The sequence below is a fragment of the Fusarium venenatum genome, assembly GCF_020744135.1.
Source record: "Fusarium venenatum strain MPI-CAGE-CH-0201 chromosome Unknown EDB82scaffold_1, whole genome shotgun sequence".
Lineage (NCBI taxonomy): Eukaryota > Fungi > Ascomycota > Sordariomycetes > Hypocreales > Nectriaceae > Fusarium > Fusarium venenatum.
In genome coordinates this window covers 4,644,607-4,663,699 of record NW_027072129.1, presented here as the reverse complement: position 1 = coordinate 4,663,699, position 19,093 = coordinate 4,644,607, and the positions used below count along the sequence as shown (strand labels likewise).

Below are 19,093 nucleotides of genomic sequence, written 5' to 3'. Positions count from 1 at the left end.
TCTTGCAGCCCTTGATGAAACTGCATAGATTTGGGCATATTTTTTGCTCGATTCCATTGCCAAGGCCGGAAGATATACCGAATTAATGCGCTAATATGTTTTTGACTAGCGGCCATTTTTATTACTCTCTGCCTAGTTCGTCCCTGGCTTCTACCTACTTCCCCTTTTCAGCTCCAACTCAAAAATGGCTGTACATTCAGATCAGCCGGCGTTCTTTCTGAGGCTTCCGGATGAATTGATTCACGAAATATTCAAGCTATGTCATGTATCCGACCACTTCAACCTTGCTCTTACATGTCGTCGGCTCGCCAATGGAGGAGACGCCACCCTTAAACGCCATAGGGCTGCCTACCGAGAGTACGGCGTCGTAACTGACTGGAAGTACTTGACTATACCGTCTGTTTTGCAGAAAGTCATTACGGATCCATATGTTGCCTGGAATATTCGCACCATCGAGATATTCGGTACAAGGTACGGATGGGAGTACTGGGGAGACTTTAGGTCAGAGGTGCCGTCCACAGTAGAAATCTTTCCATCGCCGTCTCCAGAAGACACAATGTCTTCAACCTTTCAAGGTGGTCAGACATTCCACGACTTTCAATGGCGTCAAGTGTTCGAGAAACCGCCCTGGAGAGAGCTGTGGGAATATGAGGAAACAGACGAAGACGAAGACTTGACTGAGGATTGCATGATCTATGCTGTATGGCGAACAAAAAGAGGGGACCAATATCGAGAGAGCATCATTGGACAACACTTGACCACCTACATCGACCTGCTGATAGAGTATGGGCATTTTCGCCGCGATGATGATGAAATCGAGCGGCTTTCAGCACAACTTCTCGAAGGCAATGATGGTGTTTTGAAAGCCCTGCTAGTCACTCTATGTCCCCGGCTGAACGTTTTAAAACACGCGAGCAGTAAAGACAACACAAGTGATCTTTCTCAATTGTAAGTTTTTTTTTTTTTTTGCTGGGTTCACTAGGGAGATACTGATATAGGTATCTTAGGGAAGTGATGGAGTGGCTATCGCAAATTATTACTAAGAGTTGGCGACGGAACTCCTGGGCGCCGGGCCTTAAAAGTCTACGAGAGGTCTCCGTCGGTATCCCAACAGGATTATGGTTTGAGGACCGCAATCTGTCCGGTTTACATAGACCGCGACACTTCCGCAGCCTAATGCTTCTTCCTCGTCTCAAATCCGCCTACTTTGGGACTATGAATCTCCAGAGAAACATGTTGAGGTTGGAGTCCGAAGAAAGGCCCCCTCAGTTAGCTGCCCTGACAGGCTGCTCTTCTGTAGAACACGTCTTTATTGACCAGTTCGTTGACAGATATGATATTTCGGACCAGGATTATACGGCCGAGTCTGTCATGGAGTTCTTGCTAATTCCCAAGAAACTCAAGACTCTAACTGTTCGTGGTGGCCTGAAACTTCAGCTGTCCAATGCGGCCAATAACCAAGCTCTATATGTGCTCATGTTGCATCTGAGCAAAAGCCTAGAGCATGTTATAGAGTACAATTGTCGTCTTCGGCCGAGCGAGAGCACGTGGGGATGGTTCGGTAGAACCAGGCCGATACGCAAGTCGTACACAGGAGCAACCAAAGTCACTGTCAATGCTTTGAACCCTATGGCATTAGCTTTCCCACGACTAGCTACACACAAGGAAGAGCTTGATGAATGGAAAGATCCTAGAAGGCGCTACAATCCATATGGGAGATCTTGTCTAACCTTGCCAGACGTTGAGGTGATCCTGGTTCAAAAGAGCTACCGCGATGACGAGATGATGGATTTAGAAGTGATGGGACGTCTGGAGTTCCTTCTTTATCTCACGGTCGAAAATAACGAACGTAGTGGCGGGAAGCTGAAGGCCATCTTCATCCAGCAACAACCCAACCCGGAGAAGGGGAACACGATTGCTAAGTTTGATTACTCAAGGTTGATTAATATAGGCAGGGAGAGGGGTATTGATATCCATGTTAAGGAGAACAAAAATGTGCCGTTCTATCAGTTTGACTTTCCTACGCCACCTACTATGTCGTCGCTACAACAGCCAGGCGCTGAAGATGGAGAGAGGGTCTTTGATCCCTTCATGGGTTGCTGGAGTACATGTCAAAGTTAGTCGCTACAAGGACAAGAGATCTCATTTAATAATGTTTAAATAAGACTCAAGCTATTTCTTTTGTACGATAATGTTTAGAGCCAGCTTTTCTGTGGGTTTTAAGACGCTATATTCTCATTTATTATTATCTCGTCCTCAAAGTTCAAACCTCTATATCCAATCCACTCGTACTATCTGATCAGAAATAGTCCTCGGTTGTATGCTGACTGTGAAAGTATTAGCCGGTTCGAATCAAATACCCGAAATTACCATCCCAAGCTAAAGACATCACTCCTTAGCGCATTCTAATGGCCAATAGTATCACGATCGCATTCACGATCATTAATCCTTCTCCTACGCCGCATTGTTTGCCTTAAAACACCTGCTGTCCCTGGCCCTTGATTTTGCTTCCATAAACACCTTATCGACAATAAGCCTCATAATCGCATACCGATAGCACCTCTTTCATTTCACCAAAATGACATCAGCACTCACAACCCCCGTATTCATGCCCCCCTTCAACCTTTACCGCCAAAACACGCCCACTGCAACAGTGATATCCGCCAACCCAACCGCCACTACACTCCAAATCGTTTGCCTGGGCCAAGAATGTGACGGTGCAACTCTTAACAACACCGTCGTTGTGGGGCCATGGGCTGATAAGACCGTCGCCAAGGGCGCTGCTTCGACGGGCACGTTTCACTGGATGGTATCTGTGGCCGACTTTGGAATCAGTTCAATCGAATGCCTTGTGAGCAGCGGAACAGCAAAGGCTTGTACAACGGCTGTTTTAGCGGATGGGGAGGGTTTGACGAAGACTGCTACGGGTTTGGCAGAGATCACAGGGGCGTTTGAACTATCCTTTTCATCGATACCTGTTGTTATTACTGGGGGACAGGGTTTGATCAAATCAACTCAGGTCATGGCTACTGCTACGGAAGAATCAAGCTCTGCTCGAAATACATGGAGTGATAGTGCTGCGAGTGATGAACCAACAGCTACTGGAAGCTCAACTGATGCTTCGCCGCCACGGGAGACCAATGGGGCAAATTTGAGTGCTGTCCGAGTCATTTGTGTTATGGTTATGGCTGGGCTGGCTTCTGCGATTATGCAGGCTTAGGTGAAAGGATAATTTAGAAGAACTGTACACTATTTCTTTCTGAAGACTTTGTACTTGGTGGTTTTAATTGTGGTTACCCGGGAGCTGTGAACATCGAACGAGTGGTGAACTTTCTAGTAGATCAAGCAAATCGAAGAAAAACATAGCTACAGTGCATACAGTACAATAGAAGCTTGTCTTATTGCTCATGTTATAAAGTTTAGTTATCACTGTATTGACTTGGGCAGCTGCACTGTTTTATGCTCATCAAAGAACCCGATCACCGTATATGGAGCTGTTACAATGCGGCATTGAGTCGTCAATCTGTGCAGATAAACCAACCTTATCACCAACAACTCGAAGTTAGTTGAAGAGACTTAAACTTCAGCTTATAGTTAAAATAATATACATGAATATGCTGTACTGAACATTCCGGGAACAAGATGCATTTTTCCTTTGTGTCGATTTCCAGTGACATTACGTCAGCTGAGCGAACATCTCAGCGCTGCATGAATCACAAAGGATTCAACTGAGATTGCTTCACCTACACTTCCCAACCAACACACGCAACTAAATAATTAAAAAAATGTCTTTACAAGAGGAACAAGCCGAACAACGGCGTTATTTGCAAATGCGACAACGTCAACAAATGGCATTGAGAGCGCAGCAAATGGCCGCATTGCAACAACAACAACAAGCAGCAAACCAGATAGGAAGTCAAATGGGGACCACAATGAACCAGATGGGCTCAAAGCAGGTTCACCAAATTGGTAGTCCTTTCGACGACATTCCAGTGCAAGCACCCGAGGACAACGGCATCCTTTATCAGCGAAATGTGTCACCCGCAGCCGCCTCATTTTTCTCTGCCTGCAAAGCCGGCGACATGCTCACCATCCAGTCAATCATCACCTCTCAAGCTCGCACGCCAGTCTTTCTTCACCACGGTCTAATCAACGCTCTGGAAAGCGGAAACGTCGAAATTGCACGATATCTGCTCCAATCTGGAGCACCCATCTCACGACAAACACCAGAGATTGTTCTCAAAGCCCCAGCCGATCAGCAAATCGCCCTTTTCGAGGTTCTTGCCGAACATGGCTGGACTGTCAATACGCCAGGTTTCTACGGCGAGGTCCTCCTCACAAGACTCATCAAGTACAACAACGAAACACTCATCGACTGGTTCCTCGCGCAAGGTGCAGACCCAAATCTGGGCAGCCAGCAAGATTACCGCGACCGTCTAGGCGGACCCGACACAAGCTCGTGCCAGGCACTGGAGCTGGCAGCAACGTATGGCAGTGCAGACTTGGTGCAGAAGCTTCTAAACGCCGGCGCCAAAATCACCAACGGGGCCCCGCTGTACTACGCAGTAGGTGCTTTGCCACCAGGCGCAAACCCCCATGCTGGACGCGTCACGCCAACAAGAGAATTTGACGTCTCTAGAATACCCGTCATGCAGCTACTTGTGGAGAATGGTGCCGGAGTTAACGACAAGCTTGAGACGCGCCATATGGTAGCGCTGTACCCGATTGTGAATGCCGTATGGGCGGGCGCTGTTGAGAGAGTGAAATGGCTTTTGGACCAGGGGGCGGATCCTGATCAGAAGGGACCTTACGGCAGTGCTAAAGATTACGCTGGCAGGTTGAGCAGTGACGAGATGAAACAGGCGCTTGGAATAATGTAGCGTTAGTTTAGGTTTAGTTGGTGGCTGTATCGGAAAATTTGAATTGCAGGGTGATCTACAAAAACGTGCTGGTTCTTGTACTGTGACCTCCTAAGTCTTAGGGTACAAAAATAAGTAAACTAAGAAGCCTGAGCTAAATGGCATAAGTTAGGCTACTGATTTCGTTCATTATGCTAGCGGCAGCCAAGTCTTCTGATACCTTGAGGGTTCGTATACCATGAGATTCGAGGTTTGCTGACATGCATTGCCGATGCCAATTTCAAGTGATTAGGGAGCAGGGATCAAGCCTGGTAGCGATTATCGGGATTTTGTGATATCGATCATCGACGACTCCATTTACAATGGCCGAAGGAACAAATAATGGAGCCTATTCTGGGGGCGGGACAACAGAAACAGAAACGTTCAAGACACGAATTACCAGTATTGGATGAAGACAGGATCTTGATTCACAAGCTTGAGCTGTAGTACATATTGTATTAACTTTTGAGCCTGTTGTTCCTCTATGGACATACACTAACAGTTGCATTCTTATAGGTATGCCCTCTTGAGAAACAAGAAAAGGCAAAGGCATAGATAAAATCATTGTCTCTTGTAATTAAGCTTTCTTGATCGCGTTCGTTTATCTTCCAATTGTTTTTCTCGGCTTCTACGGATCGGAAGATTTGGGGCCCATTGAGGCTGCGGCAAGCCACCCTATTCTGAAACGCAGAAGGATCAGTGCTAATTAGATCCTGCAGGACCGCTAAAAAAGAAAACTTTCAGTGGCCTCATAGTAACAGAAGGGTTGGCCGCTGGGTGTAAGGGACGAAATCAGTAGGTCAGTTTATGCCACTTAGATCAGGCTTTTTAGGCTATTTATTTTTGTATCCTAAAGCCTTGAGGCTAACGTTCAACACTGACACGGCACCTGTTGATTACAACCCACGTCAGCTTCCATCTGCCCTGGAAGCAAATGAGCCCAGGCCTCAGATGAGATGAGATGAGACGCTGATCTTTGCATCCGTGTTACACCAAGCAATCACAGAGCTCACTTCTACCCCTGTGGCGTGGAGATCAAGCAATGGAAGGATTCGCATCGATGCACGTTCCTGTGAGCCTTGACCGAGACGACCTCGAGACGTTCACTACTACTGACTGACTGATCTCTAGGAAAGCAGCCCTACATATAGAGATGTCGCGCGACGATTCATTCGAGTCTTTACCAACCATAGGCTCTTTGGCCTTTTACAGTCTTTTACTTGCAGTCTAGTCTAGTCTAGTCATTCATTCATTTGCTTATTAGTCATTCGTTTGCGCAAACATGCGTACCACATTCTTTGCTTTGGCAGCTTTGCCGTTCTTTGCCATCGCTCAAGACCCTGTTCCTGAGCCTATTCCTACTACTACTACTACTACTTCGGAGGTTTTTGTACCACCTGCTGTTCTGCCCACCACCACCAGCGAAGCTATCTTCATCCCAGAGACCACCCCAGAAGTCGTTCCTGAAAATCCCGAGACCACCTCTCAGGTGCCCGACGTCCAGGATACGACTACTGGGCAACCTTTTATCCAAGATACCTCTTCGCTGCCCCCGCCTCCTCCTTCTTCAGACACTGCCACAGAGCAGCTACCTCAAGACACTACCACTCAACAGTTCGTACCTGTCGTGGATACAACCACAGAAATCCCCTTCGTGATTGACACAACGGGCGGCCCTGATCCTGCCATTGACACATCGACTGAGTTGCCACCTCAAATCGTTGATACAACCAGTGGGTTGCCTCCTCCTGCAATTGATACGACTACTGTCCCTACCCCTATCGACACATCGACTCAGCTACCGCCTCAAATCATCGATACCACCACAGGCCCTGCTCCCATCATTGACACATCTACTGGCCCTGCCCTTGTTGACACGTCCACCGGGCTGCCGCCTCCAGTTGATACGACTACTGAACCTGCGATTGATGTCTCCACCAACCAGCCTGAGGCTACTTCTCAAGTGGTTGAACAAGACACCACTACAGATGCGCCAGCGCCAGTTGTGCCTACAACGTCAGAGGTCATCCCGGGCCTTCCAGAGACCACGTCTGAGGAGGCTCTCGTTGATACCACAACCGCGGTCGACCAGCAGCCCGTCGAGACTACCACACAGCCTGAACCGAAGCCCACTTCTGAGGAAGAAGCCAAGCCCACTTCTGAGGAAGCCAAGCCTACAACAAACAAAGTTGAACAAGATCCTTCCAGCAAGGAAGAGGACTCGCCTGTGATTACACAAGCTCCTGCACCCACTACAGCTCCACCCGAAGCCACCGCCAGTGTATCATCAGTATCATCTCAGATCGCTTCCCTAATCCCCGTCATCGACAAGTGGAAAGAGGATCCCGAGTCTCTCAAGGACCAAACCAACAAGGAGGTCGAGGACACTCATGATGATATCATCGCTGTTATTGTTGCACTCGGCGGCAGTCCCGATGTTGGCTGTTCTAACAAGAAGCGTGGACTTCTGGGCCCAATTGGAGATGTCATCAACAAGCTAGCTTGTATGGCTGAGGACCTTACTAAGGTGTCGGGCGGTATCATCGCGGGCAACGTCCCTGCTGTGACGGGTGCTGTCTCGGGCGTTCAAGGCAAGAACGACGAGTTGACTGACGAACAGCAAGATGATGACGAGGATGAGGATGACAAGACAGAAGAGAAGAGTGAAGAAAAATCCACCGAGAAGTCAACAGAAGCCCCAACGACGACTCAAGCCCCTACAACGACGGAAGTCCCTACTTCTACTGAGGAGTCCACCACAACTGAGACCACCACCGGTATGCCACTGCCTTGTGCCTCAGGCATCTGTGGCGGTGGTGACTCTTGCCCTATGGGTCCCGGGCCAGGAAAGGATGGAAAGATGTCTGACGAGGGAGGAGTCGTTGATTGTAAGGACATTCCTACCTCTACAACCGACGGACCCTTGCCGACTAAGCCTGGTGGCTTCAAGGATCCCTTCAACGCGCCTCCTACCTCCCGACCTAGTTCTGGTCCCTCCGAAAAGAGAGATGCGCCTCTAAACCGTCGCACATTCGCCGATGATACCTCTCCTAACGCTGCGTATGTTGGCTCCTTGAATCCCATTTGGGTTAGTCAGCAAGGAGACACATCGGGTCACTGGTATAACGCCCCCGGCCCGGCAGGCAGGGGCTCGGCCGGAGTCAACGGTATCTATGGCTGCACAGCTGTTATGATCGTTTCGAACGTGGGTACCTATCTCTCTCACATCTGGGAAAACCCCGTCTTCATTGATGGAGATTGGAATTTTAAGCCTGATGACGAATTTGAGGCCAAGGCCTTCAACGCTCTTCGTGACGGCACGACTGACGGGAACGCATTGAGTGTCACTTCCCTTATCGGCACAGACGAAAACCCAGGTTATCTGCACTCTTTTAACGAGCCCAAGGTCTTCATCATCACCCCCTTTACTAGTCTTGCTGATACCACGTTGTACGGTATCAACACACTCTATCGTTACGAGCAGCGTGCAAATGATTTGGCTACCAAACTGACAGGCATCATACCCGGTGCCACAAGTCAGGTACTCGGCTACATCCGCACTGACAAAGACCAGTCAACCGATATATTTGGATACTGGGGTCGTGCGATTGTTGAATTCGATATGCTTGAGCGGGTTATCCAGAGCGCTGAAGAGGATGAGCTCCTGGGTCTAGGTATGGCTATGGGTCGTTGGAGGCTTTGGGTTGAGGATAACCTAGTCACTTCGCATGAGTTTTTTGTCTTCCCTCCTGCTGCCCCCGCCGCCCCCGCCGGCGGCCAGCGGAAGCGGGCCGATGAGGATGCTGCTCATAGCTGTTTGGTACGCGGCGACGCGACCGCTACAGCATCATCTGGTCCCACATCCACAGAGGCTGTCACTTCTGATGCTACTTCTGATGCTACTTCGGCTGCCGAGACATCAGAGAGCACGGATGCTTCGGTCGATCCTACGTCTACAGAGGATACTAAGAGCACTGAGACACAGGTCGGTTCCACTACCGAAACCAAGATCGACGAGACCACTTCCAAGGAGGCCACTGCTGAGGAGACCACCACAGCTGGTGAGACTACAACCTCACCCCCTACCACTCTCATGACATCCTTCATCACAACGACCTCGGCCCCCGATACCACCTCTGACACTTATACCGGCCCTTACCCTTGTGTCAACTTTGGCGGTCCCCGAGTCGAGACTCCTCACTGCCAGTGCTCAACCACAACTGCTGGTCAGGTATTTGTCACTACGGCCGCTCTCATCTCTGGCCAGTGCCATTACTACCACGAGTACCCATCTCCCGTCACTCTGGCCCCCACCGAGGCTCCTCCTCCTCCAGAGCCTACCCCCTTCACTACCACTATGGATAATGGCGCTATTCTAGCATACCCTGATCAGTCCGTCAAGGTCGGCAACTACCCCGGCGGGTCTTACACTTATACTCAAGGCTCGGGCACTGCCTCGACAATTCGTCCCGCCGACCCCGTACAGACTGACGGTAACAACAAGGGGTCTAGCCAATGCCATTCTATCGACAACGCATGCGATCGTGCGATTGACAACTTCAGGGATGATGTCATCTACACTGAGTTCGCTTCATACTATGCTCGCATTAAGAGCGGCTTCATCATTGTTCCCACCTTTGGTCAAGCTGGTTGTGTTGTTGAGTTTGACTGTAATGACTGGAGTGTCGGTGGTCTGAACGGGAAGCAGATCAAGGAGGAGTACCAGTACATGAAGGATAATACTGGCGTAAGCAAGTGTGGTACTGGCTATATGTCCAACACTTGCCGTGTCACAGCCAATTACTGTACCAACTGTAACGAGAGGCATCAGCAGATTGACTAGTTTGGTCAACGAGTCTTTGGAAGTTCAACTGTCATACATTTCGCTGGGTATTTTTTTTATTTTTTGTTTTTTGACATAATACTACGTTATTTATTTGACGCATTCTTTAATTTCGGGATGCTTCGTGGCCTGTCAAATCAAATGTGCAAATTTTCGTCACCATGTTCCACCAACGTTCGCTAATTTAAGCTTAAATTCGCACAAGACCAGCAACTTATTGTGTGGCAGCATTATATAATTCACCCATCCCACGCAAAATTCCTCATGGTATCGGAGAAGCATCAGACGACATTAGTAGGTCATTTTATGTTGTTTAAACGATGACTTTAGATCATTTATTTTTATATGCTAATGCTTGCAAGGATAGCTTTTCTGCCAGCCTCGTATGAGTGACCTGACCGCCTCGTGATCATGACCAAGCGCTGAGCCAATGCAAAAATGCAGGGATTCTTCAAGGCTGTGCTTAAAATCAGGGACCAACATGGGGCGGTGCAAGCGGTCCATCAGGCCTTATTATAGGCTGCTAATGATCGTCATAGCCCCTTAGGCCCGGTTTTTAAGCAGGTACGCGTGGTCTAGGTATGACTGCCGAAAACGTGTTGTCAATCATTTAAATGCTCGACCTGCCCTGCAATTTGTTCTCGGTTTGATCTCAACTATCGCAACATAACTATTACTCAACCTCAACTATAGAAACGTCACAGTATCGCTACAATCCTATTCACAATACCTACTACACCTACCCACACACATACCCTATCAATTCCAATGTGCTTATTCAACCTCTTCTCAAAACACGAAGAAACGAATGACCTACCACCACCAAGACCTACAACTCTTGGTCGAAGAACACCAGAAGCCACATCCAGACTCCAAGGAAGCAAATTCTCCAGCGACGCCAGCAGAAGATCATCTTCAGACAACCACAAATACGGCCATGGCTCTGGCAATGGATCATTGGGCGTTGGCGGGCCACATGACGGACCACATGGTGGTATATATGGCGGAGTGAATGGAGGCATTTATTCTGGTGTCAGTGGAGGCCCCAACGGAGGAGTCAATGGTGGTGTTTACGGAGGCGTCTCGGGGACTTCGAGCGGTGGTGGTCTTGCACCTGGTGGAATGGGAACGTCACCTGGAGGAGGATATGGATATTTGTGATGGAATTAATATGATTAATGGGCTTACGTTTGGCGTTAAGAGTGGGTAGAGGCGCTTGTGTTCGGTTCATAGCTTTGCATTGCATTATTACAACAGTAGTTCTTCACAATTTATATCAGTAATGTCATAAATTGTTCCATAAAACCTCAGGAACTAACTATCTGTAAGGGCCCCTTCCTTTCTCAAAAGGGCTAACAATTAGTCGAAATTGGATAAGAGATCATTTTTGGTGGTCTCTATATGGACTTGGACATGGCTCAACCCGTCTGCTGCGCGGAGTATATCCTTCACAGCAGAAACAACACCATACCACCCTCTTTCGTCAGAGCGATCATCCACCGCGATATAGACAGTCGGTGGGTTCATGCTCAAATCTGGATCGCACCCATATATCTGGAACGCGAGGCAGGTGAGGTAGCCTCGCGTTTCTTCCATGGAGCGAAGACAGTCAACAACACGGTGTCTGATGTCATTCCATTGTCGTGAGAGGGTCCGGTCCCTGATGAAATCATAGTACACCGTGTTCACTCGTTCTGCCGAAGTGATCTCGACGTAAAAGGTGTAGGGGAATGTTTGGGTGGCGTGTTGGACGTAGTCAGCTATTTCCTGGGCTGCGAGGCGTCTCGATTCTTGCCTCTCATCCGACCATTTGATCACCATGACGAGAGTTGGTCTTCCAGGTAGGGTCATCTGGTTCCATCTGTTCTCAACCAAAACCTGCTCCTCAGACACGCCCCAGGGGTCGACAGTGATTAGGTTGTGCTTCAAAAGAACCTCCCTTGCTTTGCTCTTCAACTCTGGTGATATCCGCCGTGCATCTTCGGGCAGCTGATGGTAAAGTGAGCGACGCTCCAGAACGGGCAGAAGACTTGGCCAGCCGATTCTTTTCCACCCCAAAACGGTACTTCCGTGTTGCTGGTCGGGCCTTCTAACTCGAAGTACAAGGTCTGTCATGTTGAGTTCTGCCATGTTGATGAATTGTAGAAACAATGATGGCGAATGTAGAGTGTGGAGGATCAGGCCGAGCTGCGAGGTCACGGTAGGCGAGAATGAAGGTAGAATATATAGTAATTGGAAGCAATTTTTTCCGGTCATTGTAACTTAATGTGGTGGCGGAAGTTAATAGAGTTCAGTGCGAGTTCCTAGATTTAGGGATTTCTGCAATAACTCATTTACAGCTCGGCAGAAGCCTCTTTTATTGCCCTGCCATCATAGAGTTTAGTTGTTGCTGTGTCAGTTACAGTCTTATTGGGAAAGTCAGTTATTGAGAAGAAATTAGGTTTGATATATTGGGTTTTTGATCCGTATGAATCCTTCAGTTCAAAATTTACTAGAAACTTTAAGAAGACTTGGGCTTCGGCGTAGAGTAAAAAGAATAAATAAAAAGTAGTAACTCATTTTCACAAATCTTGTCCTTTATTAGCCTACTTATATGTTGCCTAAGAGAAAGAATAGGCATATGCTCACCAGTGCATCAGTTCCAAGCAGGTAAGCGTCTTCTATCAACAGGAGGTTTCATGCTCGAACTCTGACATCGCATCACTGAGTTACACAAATGAATACGGACATACAGACAACTTATAAATCAATACAGACTCGACGCAATCGAGCGCTCAAATGAATGCAAATGAATTGCAGTCTATAAAACCAGATAAGATAAATTTTTCTCGTGATAAAATTAGCAAGATAATATTTGCGCTGCGTTTGCGTTTATGCTTCTGACTTTTGTTCTTTTGTGCCTATCCTTAGAATTGTTGTTATTGTGGCATTGCCAGGAACTCTGCAGCTGCTGATGTCGTGAATCACAGCTTTAACCAAACACTTTCTCTTATTCGTCTTTGTTTTATTCCCGTCAACCCACAACCATGATATCTTTTAGGCTTGGCGTTTTGAGAGGCAACAGACTCCCAGTCACGCGAAACAGTACTTCGGTATACAATAGGCCTTCAGAAATTTGTGGGAGGCTTTTCTATCTAAAATCCCGTCCATGTGTTCACATCTTGCGTTTCCAGGCCAATGAGTGACCGGCATGTGTTGTAGGCAAGAAGGGTAAAGACATTGAAAGCCATCAATTTCACTCAAAGTCGTCAGCTAAGTTTGTAATCTTTAGCCCAATCTAGCCTGAAGCTCTAGTCTGGTACTCAGGTATCGACAGCCAGAAATGATTGCTTAATGTGCGCGCAGTCACGCAGTGCCAAAAAGCCGAGGCATAGTGAATGAAGAAGGGGTAGCCGACCATCCATCTATCTACCTACTTTGATATGCTGCAAAAAAGAATTCTAAATTCCAAACATACTCAACTCAACATCACTTCACTTGCCGACTAGTCGAAGAGAACTCGCACATTGTACCGCAATATCTAGAGTTAATACGTGGTATAGGCGATCAGCAAGCCCACCCGCACGCCCAATACTTCTTCCAATAGAAGAGGTTAGACTTATCTATACTAAAGTCTCTAAGTCTCAAAGCTAATATGGACTAAATTTAGGCTATTGTCTAAAAGGAATTTGCCAAACGGATCCAAGCCAAATAGCAAAGAGGCACCCGACGCCTATGTCGACTCTTGATCCGGATGTCGCGCATGCGACTGGGCATTCAAGAGCATGGTTTATCCTAGACCGAAGATAGTCGATGGAGGACGTATGAAATGGGAGGTACGACTTATGTTCTATTGGGTACCAGATCTCCTTCACAAGTTGAGATACCCGGAAAGGACAAATCTAGATACTCGAGATAATACTATTGCTTAAATAGACGACCTCAACGAAGCTTATCGACAGCGTCTACTACTACGAAAGCCGCGAGATAATACTGCCAGAGGCAATATCTAAGCTAATCCTATCACTCATGAGTGACTATTGAGTAGATACGTGTTTAGTATTACTTATAATACAGAGAAGGACGCTATCGCCTACGAGGAAATAATCAGATTGCAGTAGGCAGTACTGCTATTTAAATGAAGCAGGTTGGTTGGTAAATCAGGGATGGTTCACAGTATAACTAGACAAATTCAAGATCAGGCTGTGATTCAGCCCCATTCTTGATGGTGATTCAGCCTCATGTTTGACAGTGATTCAGCCTCATGTTTGACAGTGATTCAGCCTCATGTTTGACAGTGATTCAGCGTCATTTGGATCTTGAAGCGGTGTAGGTATCTGATACTCATGAACTTGTCTGTTGTTGATCCGATGCATGTACTCCGGAATTATGTGCTAGTTCTGTGCCGCATGCGCATAGAGCTTATGGCATATAGTGTTAAGAGCATCCATATTGAGTGTTTTGCTGCGCTGTACTGTGATGTTCAAGGCTTCTTGCTTTCATTCGGTCTGGATGTTCCGGTCAGAGCGCGAAACAATGTGACCCCGATTCACTAATGCGATACAAAGAACAGTGACAGGCGCTATATACGTTGATTCGGTACCTATGCTGGGATATCGATTGATACAGGCAGCGCAGGCGAGAGTTCTTTTGATCCTTTTTGAACCACAGGGTCGATTTTAAAAGTCTGATGATTACGGCATCTGTTTTTCAACAACTGCACTGGAAAGAAGTCCGAAGACAGGGATATAAATCAATTCATTCGAAGATTTGGGTACTAGGATTGTCAGAGATGAAACCAGTAGTTCAATATTCTATTCACATAAGACTTATCAGTACCTATTTTTATATCTTGATACTTACATCGTTCTATTATGGCTTATTAATTATCACGTGACAATTGACTCGTCGGGGACTAGATCAAAACAGCGACTTCCTACAAGACCCCAGACTCGGCTACTAACTTAACCTCCTGAGACCCTTGAAGACCCCGAGCCGCAATTAAGACATAACAAACACGCTACAGGCTGAACCATGGAGGCCCCAGTGGAGAAGAACCAGCAGCATCAGGTCGCATGCTTTAGTTGTCGCGCCTCTAGACAAAAATGCGACCGTCAAGACCCCTGGTGAGTGTTTGGTAGATACCAGTGCTGGTCCACCTTGGCAACTACTGATACATTTCTTTTCAGTTCTCGCTGTGTTTCCCATGATCGCGCTTGCAAATACCCTGCTCGATCTAATCGCGGTCGAAAGCATGGAAGTACAAAGTGAGTCCAACCCTGTTGTCCAAACATACACGCTATTCTAACTACTATCACAGCAAGCCTGACAGTGTAGAGAAGCTCCTTTCACGCATCGAAGAAAGCGGTGCAAAAGACGAAATTATCGCTGCTCTTCTTGGAGCAGGTCTTCCAAGCCCGAACAAGACTGTCTCCGTGAGAGGAACGCCGTGGACGCAAGCACAGTCTTCATCTGATAGTCGCGCCACGTCTCAACCTGCTCAACCAGATTCACCGCCTGAAGATGATAGCTACGACCACCCTGAAGACCTGATCTCACCGCTTAGTATTGTCACGACTGCTATCGCAACAAACACGTCTGCTCAGTGTGAGAGACTGCGATCCCAGATGCCGATGCAGCCTGGCGTTAGGGAAGCCATCATGGCGCCTATAAAGGAACGACTTGGTGCTTATTTCTGTAAGTTGAGACAAATATCCATCGTAATTTCTTGGGTGTCTCTAACATCTAGAAGCATCACATAGAGCGCAACAAAAAGATTGGGATGTTTTAGCCGCTCAGTCAGTTGACTGCCCTTTCAAGTTAGAAAAGGCCACTTGTGATCCGCTTGCTTCTCGATTGATCGAGGATAGTGATGCGACTGTATACTTTCAACTGCAAGTCGGCCTCTTTTACACTCTCATAATATCAAAATCTGACTATTTCCAGGTTTTTCTCTACTCGCAACCCACTAGTAGGCCTCCTCGACGCCACATTACACACAGTCGACTATGTCTACGCGAATTCATTCACCCTTTTCTCCGTTATCTGCGCACTTGGATGCGCCATGTCAGCTCGCCCTCGCGATCGAGCGATATACCCTGTTCTGGTACACCTAGCCAATGGAAACGTCAAGTGGTCCATTGCTGCCGCGGTGAAGTCTCTTGCAACTATACAAGCCATCGTCAACATGCAATACTGGACACCTGTGTCCCCAACACAAGTAGACGATACCTCATCTATATCCCTTAGTTATGTGAGTAAAGTCCAGGTTGATGTTTGATAATTCAAAATGCTAACAGATCCAGGCCATGCAACTGGCCAGAGAGATGGGAATCAGCAAATCAGATGTCATAAGAGAATATGTCAACGCAGAATGCGAGAATTCATCCCCTGAAAACATAGGACGATATATCCGCAACTACGAAAGGACGTGGCTTCGTACTCTTATCTCAGACAAAGGATTCGGCATCATGAATGGGAAGCTACATTCTGTCAACTGGAAAGAAATTCCCAGTTCCGCAACACAATGGTGGAAGGCTCCGTTGGCTGAACCGACGGACCGTATGCTGAGTGGAATTATTGAAAGCAGAAGACTATTGGTAAGCCAACCCCTCCCCTCTCACCAAAAACATTCATAACTAACTTTGAATAGCTAAGTCAAGTAGACAAACGAAAACAACCAAATTCGACCACGTCCTCCATTGTGGAATGGCACAATGAGTCCTACGACGCTCTAACACGCCTACGCAACGACCGTTGCATACCAGACGACTCACCATCTGGAAAATTACTCCCTGTTCTGGCATTTTACATGGACCACAGTATCCTAGTCCTCAATGCCCAAGCCCTCCGGGACATTACTGCCGCAGATGATAACTCTTCCCCTTCTTCATCAAAAGCTCTTCTAAAAATCGAGAAAGAGTCGATCGAGGTAGCAAGTCGCGTTATGGACCTGTTGACTTCGGATAAAACGATTATTGAGCTTGCCCTTGGCTTCCAAAACAACCAGTATCTCATGATTTGTCACGTCATGAGCGAGGTTTTACGCGTTCGTCTTTACGCTACAAAATCACATCCATGTTGCTGACTTTTAAAACAGGCTATCAAAAGAGGCGCCCTCACGCCTGAAGAGAAATCTACTGCTGCAGGGAAAGTCATCGGCGTTATTCCTCTGCTCGATCAAATCGTGCAACTCCTTCCCGCTACTTCAGCAGCACATCTCTACTTTGATCTCGCCCGCTTCTTCGCGTGTCAAATTGACTCGTTGATGGGTGCACCCGATTTGCAGGAGATGCAAGAGACTATTGATACAGGAATGTTTACGGACGACTGGTTCAAGGCCATGGATACAGGAATGCCAGATGCCTATACGCTTTTGGATATGGGATATCTTGGGATGGATCAACCGATGATGGATACTGATTACTTCATGAAGTTGGATGATGTGAATAGTGTTGGTTAGGAATGTTTGTTTTGACCTTGAAACGGTCGAGAATAACTCGAGTAAGGTAAATTCAAGACTGGACTATAATTCAGTTCCATTCTGAATGGTAATTCAGTTCAGACTCATAAGGCTCAGATGAAAGAAATTTCCTAAAGTCTACCTAGTCTAGTAACGCTTTCACAAGGCCCTGTCTCAAACTTATATGCAATAGGTTCCCTCCTTCACCATCCCGCGCGAAACATCTCGATACGCAACACTGCCCATTCTAGTTTAATCATGTCGTTATAGTTGAACGCTTCCTGCTGCGTATCAAAAGCAACAGAAAATAAATGCCCACCCAAGAGCAACTCGCCAGTCGCAAGATTCGCGCGAACATTGTCTCTTACGGCATTGCCACTTGGGGTTCGTGCAGGAAACCCGTGAGCAAACGCTTGGTTCAAGTCATTACACAACCGCGTGAAAGTGTTGTCACTACCATCAAGATTGGCTGTTTCTGGATATCTGTAACTGTTGTACAAATTAGGCAGCCAATAGAATTTCATTCTGACCACCCATTTGGTGTCGCCGCCGTCGACTGTCATTGCCGTGGGCTGACCCAGACTCTGGAGAGCCCAGTAGGCTTTCCCCCACCAGCGATGCATTTGCGCTTCTAAACAGTTCATGTTAAAGGATTTATCAAATCCATCTTTGATGACATGGCGAGACTTCCAAAGATGAAAATCTCGGCTGACGATAAAAGCTGTTGCGTGCCAGTAGGCCTTCAGCTGCATTGCAGCTTCGTGGCTTTGTGTGGTCGCGAATGGCAATATATGTGCCACGTCTGGGTCGATTGTTCCCAAAATGACACAAGCCACTCCATCTCTGGAGCTTGCTAGGCCTTTCTCCCTGTCATTTCTCTTTGGCTTACCCTCTTGCACTGGGGAATGGGCGTCAGAAACGTCGGGGGGAACAACTCCGGCACGGCGGAGATATGGGTCGGTGCGGCAGTGTAAGGTAGGGTATCATGGGCCACGGACGTTGTCCCTCTATCTTCTGACTTCCCCCATAAATAGGTTACAGAATGTAACCACACGGTTTAGGAAGGTCAGTATTTGCTGGGCGGCTCGTGTGTTGTGTTTGTCGATTTTCGATGATTCCTCAGGATCAGGGTTCTCATCCCCGGCGTCCTCATAGTTGTTCTCATCAAGAAACCCCCGTTCAACGGTGTAAACCATGTAGACGAGCAACTCATTCGTTGCACTGCCCATTATTACTGATAAATGGGTATGTGGCAAAGTGAAAGCATCGTCAATGTGCCTTCGGCACAGATCTTCAATTCTGCGTGCATACGTCAAATTTGCTGTCTCCTAAGTTTAATCCACATTAGCCTTGAGACTTTCAGGTACCTAGATAGGTAAACACAGGCAGGCAACTAACCGCAGCTGAAAGTAGCAGTCCGGGTTGCTCCCACGGGTGCACTTGGCCGTGAGTAATCTTCGCAAGTGCTTCGGGTATCCGCTGTGGGTTTTCCACCATGTAGCCTCGAAAGGCATTACACACAGTCTCCAGTAGATCCATGATAAAATGACTGATATGCTTTACTGACATATCAGAGAATGACTTTATGCTTCTGGCATGTCAAGGAAATATAGTCTTCCTACCCTCATTTGTTAATTCACGCTCGACAGATTGTCAGTCACGCAGAACAGAAGGCTGTTATCCCAAACCTCTTCCGTGACTCGTAATTCTAGTCATATTTGCAATAACAGCAAGACAAACCCGAAGCAAATGAAACGTACTCACTGCGCAGTGTTCAATTCACATACGCCGGGGTCATTCCGAGCCAATAGGCAACTGGCATAAGCCTGTGTTATATAGAGGAAGGACGAATTACAGTCATTTATTTGTCTTTTGTATCGTTGACATCACTCGCAGTTGGCAACTAGGTAG

At 47.4% G+C, this 19,093-nt stretch overlaps 8 protein-coding genes across 8 annotated transcripts; 6 read left to right on the top strand and 2 right to left on the bottom strand.

Moving 5' to 3' along the window:
- Positions 1–153: 153 nt before the first annotated feature.
- Positions 154–2,253, top strand: EDB82DRAFT_486478 (uncharacterized protein). The gene is made up of 2 exons (XM_025730723.2): positions 154–948; positions 1,008–2,253. The coding sequence occupies exons 1-2, from the start codon at positions 185–187 to the stop codon at positions 2,119–2,121; spliced, it is 1,878 nt and encodes a 625-aa protein (XP_025589819.1). The 5' UTR covers positions 154–184; the 3' UTR covers positions 2,122–2,253.
- A 162-nt stretch (positions 2,254–2,415) lies between these two features.
- On the top strand, positions 2,416–3,430 carry EDB82DRAFT_486477 (uncharacterized protein). The gene has a single exon (XM_025730724.2). The coding sequence runs from the start codon at positions 2,579–2,581 to the stop codon at positions 3,218–3,220; it is 642 nt and encodes a 213-aa protein (XP_025589820.1). The 5' UTR covers positions 2,416–2,578; the 3' UTR covers positions 3,221–3,430.
- A 303-nt stretch (positions 3,431–3,733) lies between these two features.
- EDB82DRAFT_45655 (ankyrin repeat-containing domain protein) lies at positions 3,734–4,929 on the top strand. Its single transcript, XM_025730725.2, has one exon. It carries the CDS (start codon positions 3,786–3,788, stop codon positions 4,878–4,880), a length of 1,095 nt encoding a protein of 364 aa, XP_025589821.1. The 5' UTR covers positions 3,734–3,785; the 3' UTR covers positions 4,881–4,929.
- Positions 4,930–6,180: 1,251 nt separating this feature from the next.
- Positions 6,181–9,870, top strand: EDB82DRAFT_571302 (uncharacterized protein; the record flags this gene model as incomplete). Its single annotated transcript, XM_025730726.2, has 1 exon — positions 6,181–9,870. The coding sequence occupies one exon, from the start codon at positions 6,181–6,183 to the stop codon at positions 9,739–9,741; it is 3,561 nt and encodes a 1,186-aa protein (XP_025589822.2). The 3' UTR covers positions 9,742–9,870.
- A 389-nt stretch (positions 9,871–10,259) lies between these two features.
- EDB82DRAFT_486474 (uncharacterized protein) lies at positions 10,260–11,039 on the top strand. Its single transcript, XM_025730727.2, has one exon. It carries the CDS (start codon positions 10,510–10,512, stop codon positions 10,900–10,902), a length of 393 nt encoding a protein of 130 aa, XP_025589823.1. The 5' UTR covers positions 10,260–10,509; the 3' UTR covers positions 10,903–11,039.
- A 15-nt stretch (positions 11,040–11,054) lies between these two features.
- Positions 11,055–11,365, bottom strand: EDB82DRAFT_486473 (uncharacterized protein). The gene has a single exon (XM_065608278.1). The coding sequence runs from the start codon at positions 11,335–11,337 to the stop codon at positions 11,101–11,103; it is 237 nt and encodes a 78-aa protein (XP_065465559.1). The 5' UTR covers positions 11,338–11,365; the 3' UTR covers positions 11,055–11,100.
- Positions 11,366–14,754: 3,389 nt separating this feature from the next.
- EDB82DRAFT_520312 (uncharacterized protein) lies at positions 14,755–17,182 on the top strand (the record flags this gene model as incomplete). The annotated part of the gene is made up of 8 exons (XM_065609067.1): positions 14,755–14,846; positions 14,910–14,987; positions 15,041–15,417; positions 15,473–15,518; positions 15,667–15,973; positions 16,026–16,319; positions 16,373–16,768; positions 16,820–17,182. 8 exons carry the CDS (start codon positions 14,755–14,757, stop codon positions 17,180–17,182), a joined length of 1,953 nt encoding a protein of 650 aa, XP_065465558.1.
- EDB82DRAFT_550643 (uncharacterized protein) lies at positions 17,088–18,721 on the bottom strand (the record flags this gene model as incomplete). Its single annotated transcript, XM_065609571.1, has 3 exons — positions 17,088–18,080; positions 18,222–18,510; positions 18,581–18,721. 3 exons carry the CDS (start codon positions 18,719–18,721, stop codon positions 17,386–17,388), a joined length of 1,125 nt encoding a protein of 374 aa, XP_065465557.1. The 3' UTR covers positions 17,088–17,385.
- Positions 18,722–19,093: the final 372 nt, after the last annotated feature.

Excerpts from the sequence above, each read along its gene's own strand:
- EDB82DRAFT_486478 (XM_025730723.2), top strand. The coding sequence starts at position 185 with ATGGCTGTACATTCAGATCAGCCGGCGTTCTTTCTGAGGCTTCCGGAT. Across the intron at positions 949-1,007 it reads ACAAGTGATCTTTCTCAATT|GGAAGTGATGGAGTGGCTAT; the intron begins GTAAGTTTTTTT and ends TAGGTATCTTAG.
- EDB82DRAFT_486477 (XM_025730724.2), top strand. The coding sequence starts at position 2,579 with ATGACATCAGCACTCACAACCCCCGTATTCATGCCCCCCTTCAACCTT.
- EDB82DRAFT_45655 (XM_025730725.2), top strand. The coding sequence starts at position 3,786 with ATGTCTTTACAAGAGGAACAAGCCGAACAACGGCGTTATTTGCAAATG.
- EDB82DRAFT_486474 (XM_025730727.2), top strand. The coding sequence starts at position 10,510 with ATGTGCTTATTCAACCTCTTCTCAAAACACGAAGAAACGAATGACCTA.
- EDB82DRAFT_486473 (XM_065608278.1), bottom strand. The coding sequence starts at position 11,337 with ATGGAAGAAACGCGAGGCTACCTCACCTGCCTCGCGTTCCAGATATAT.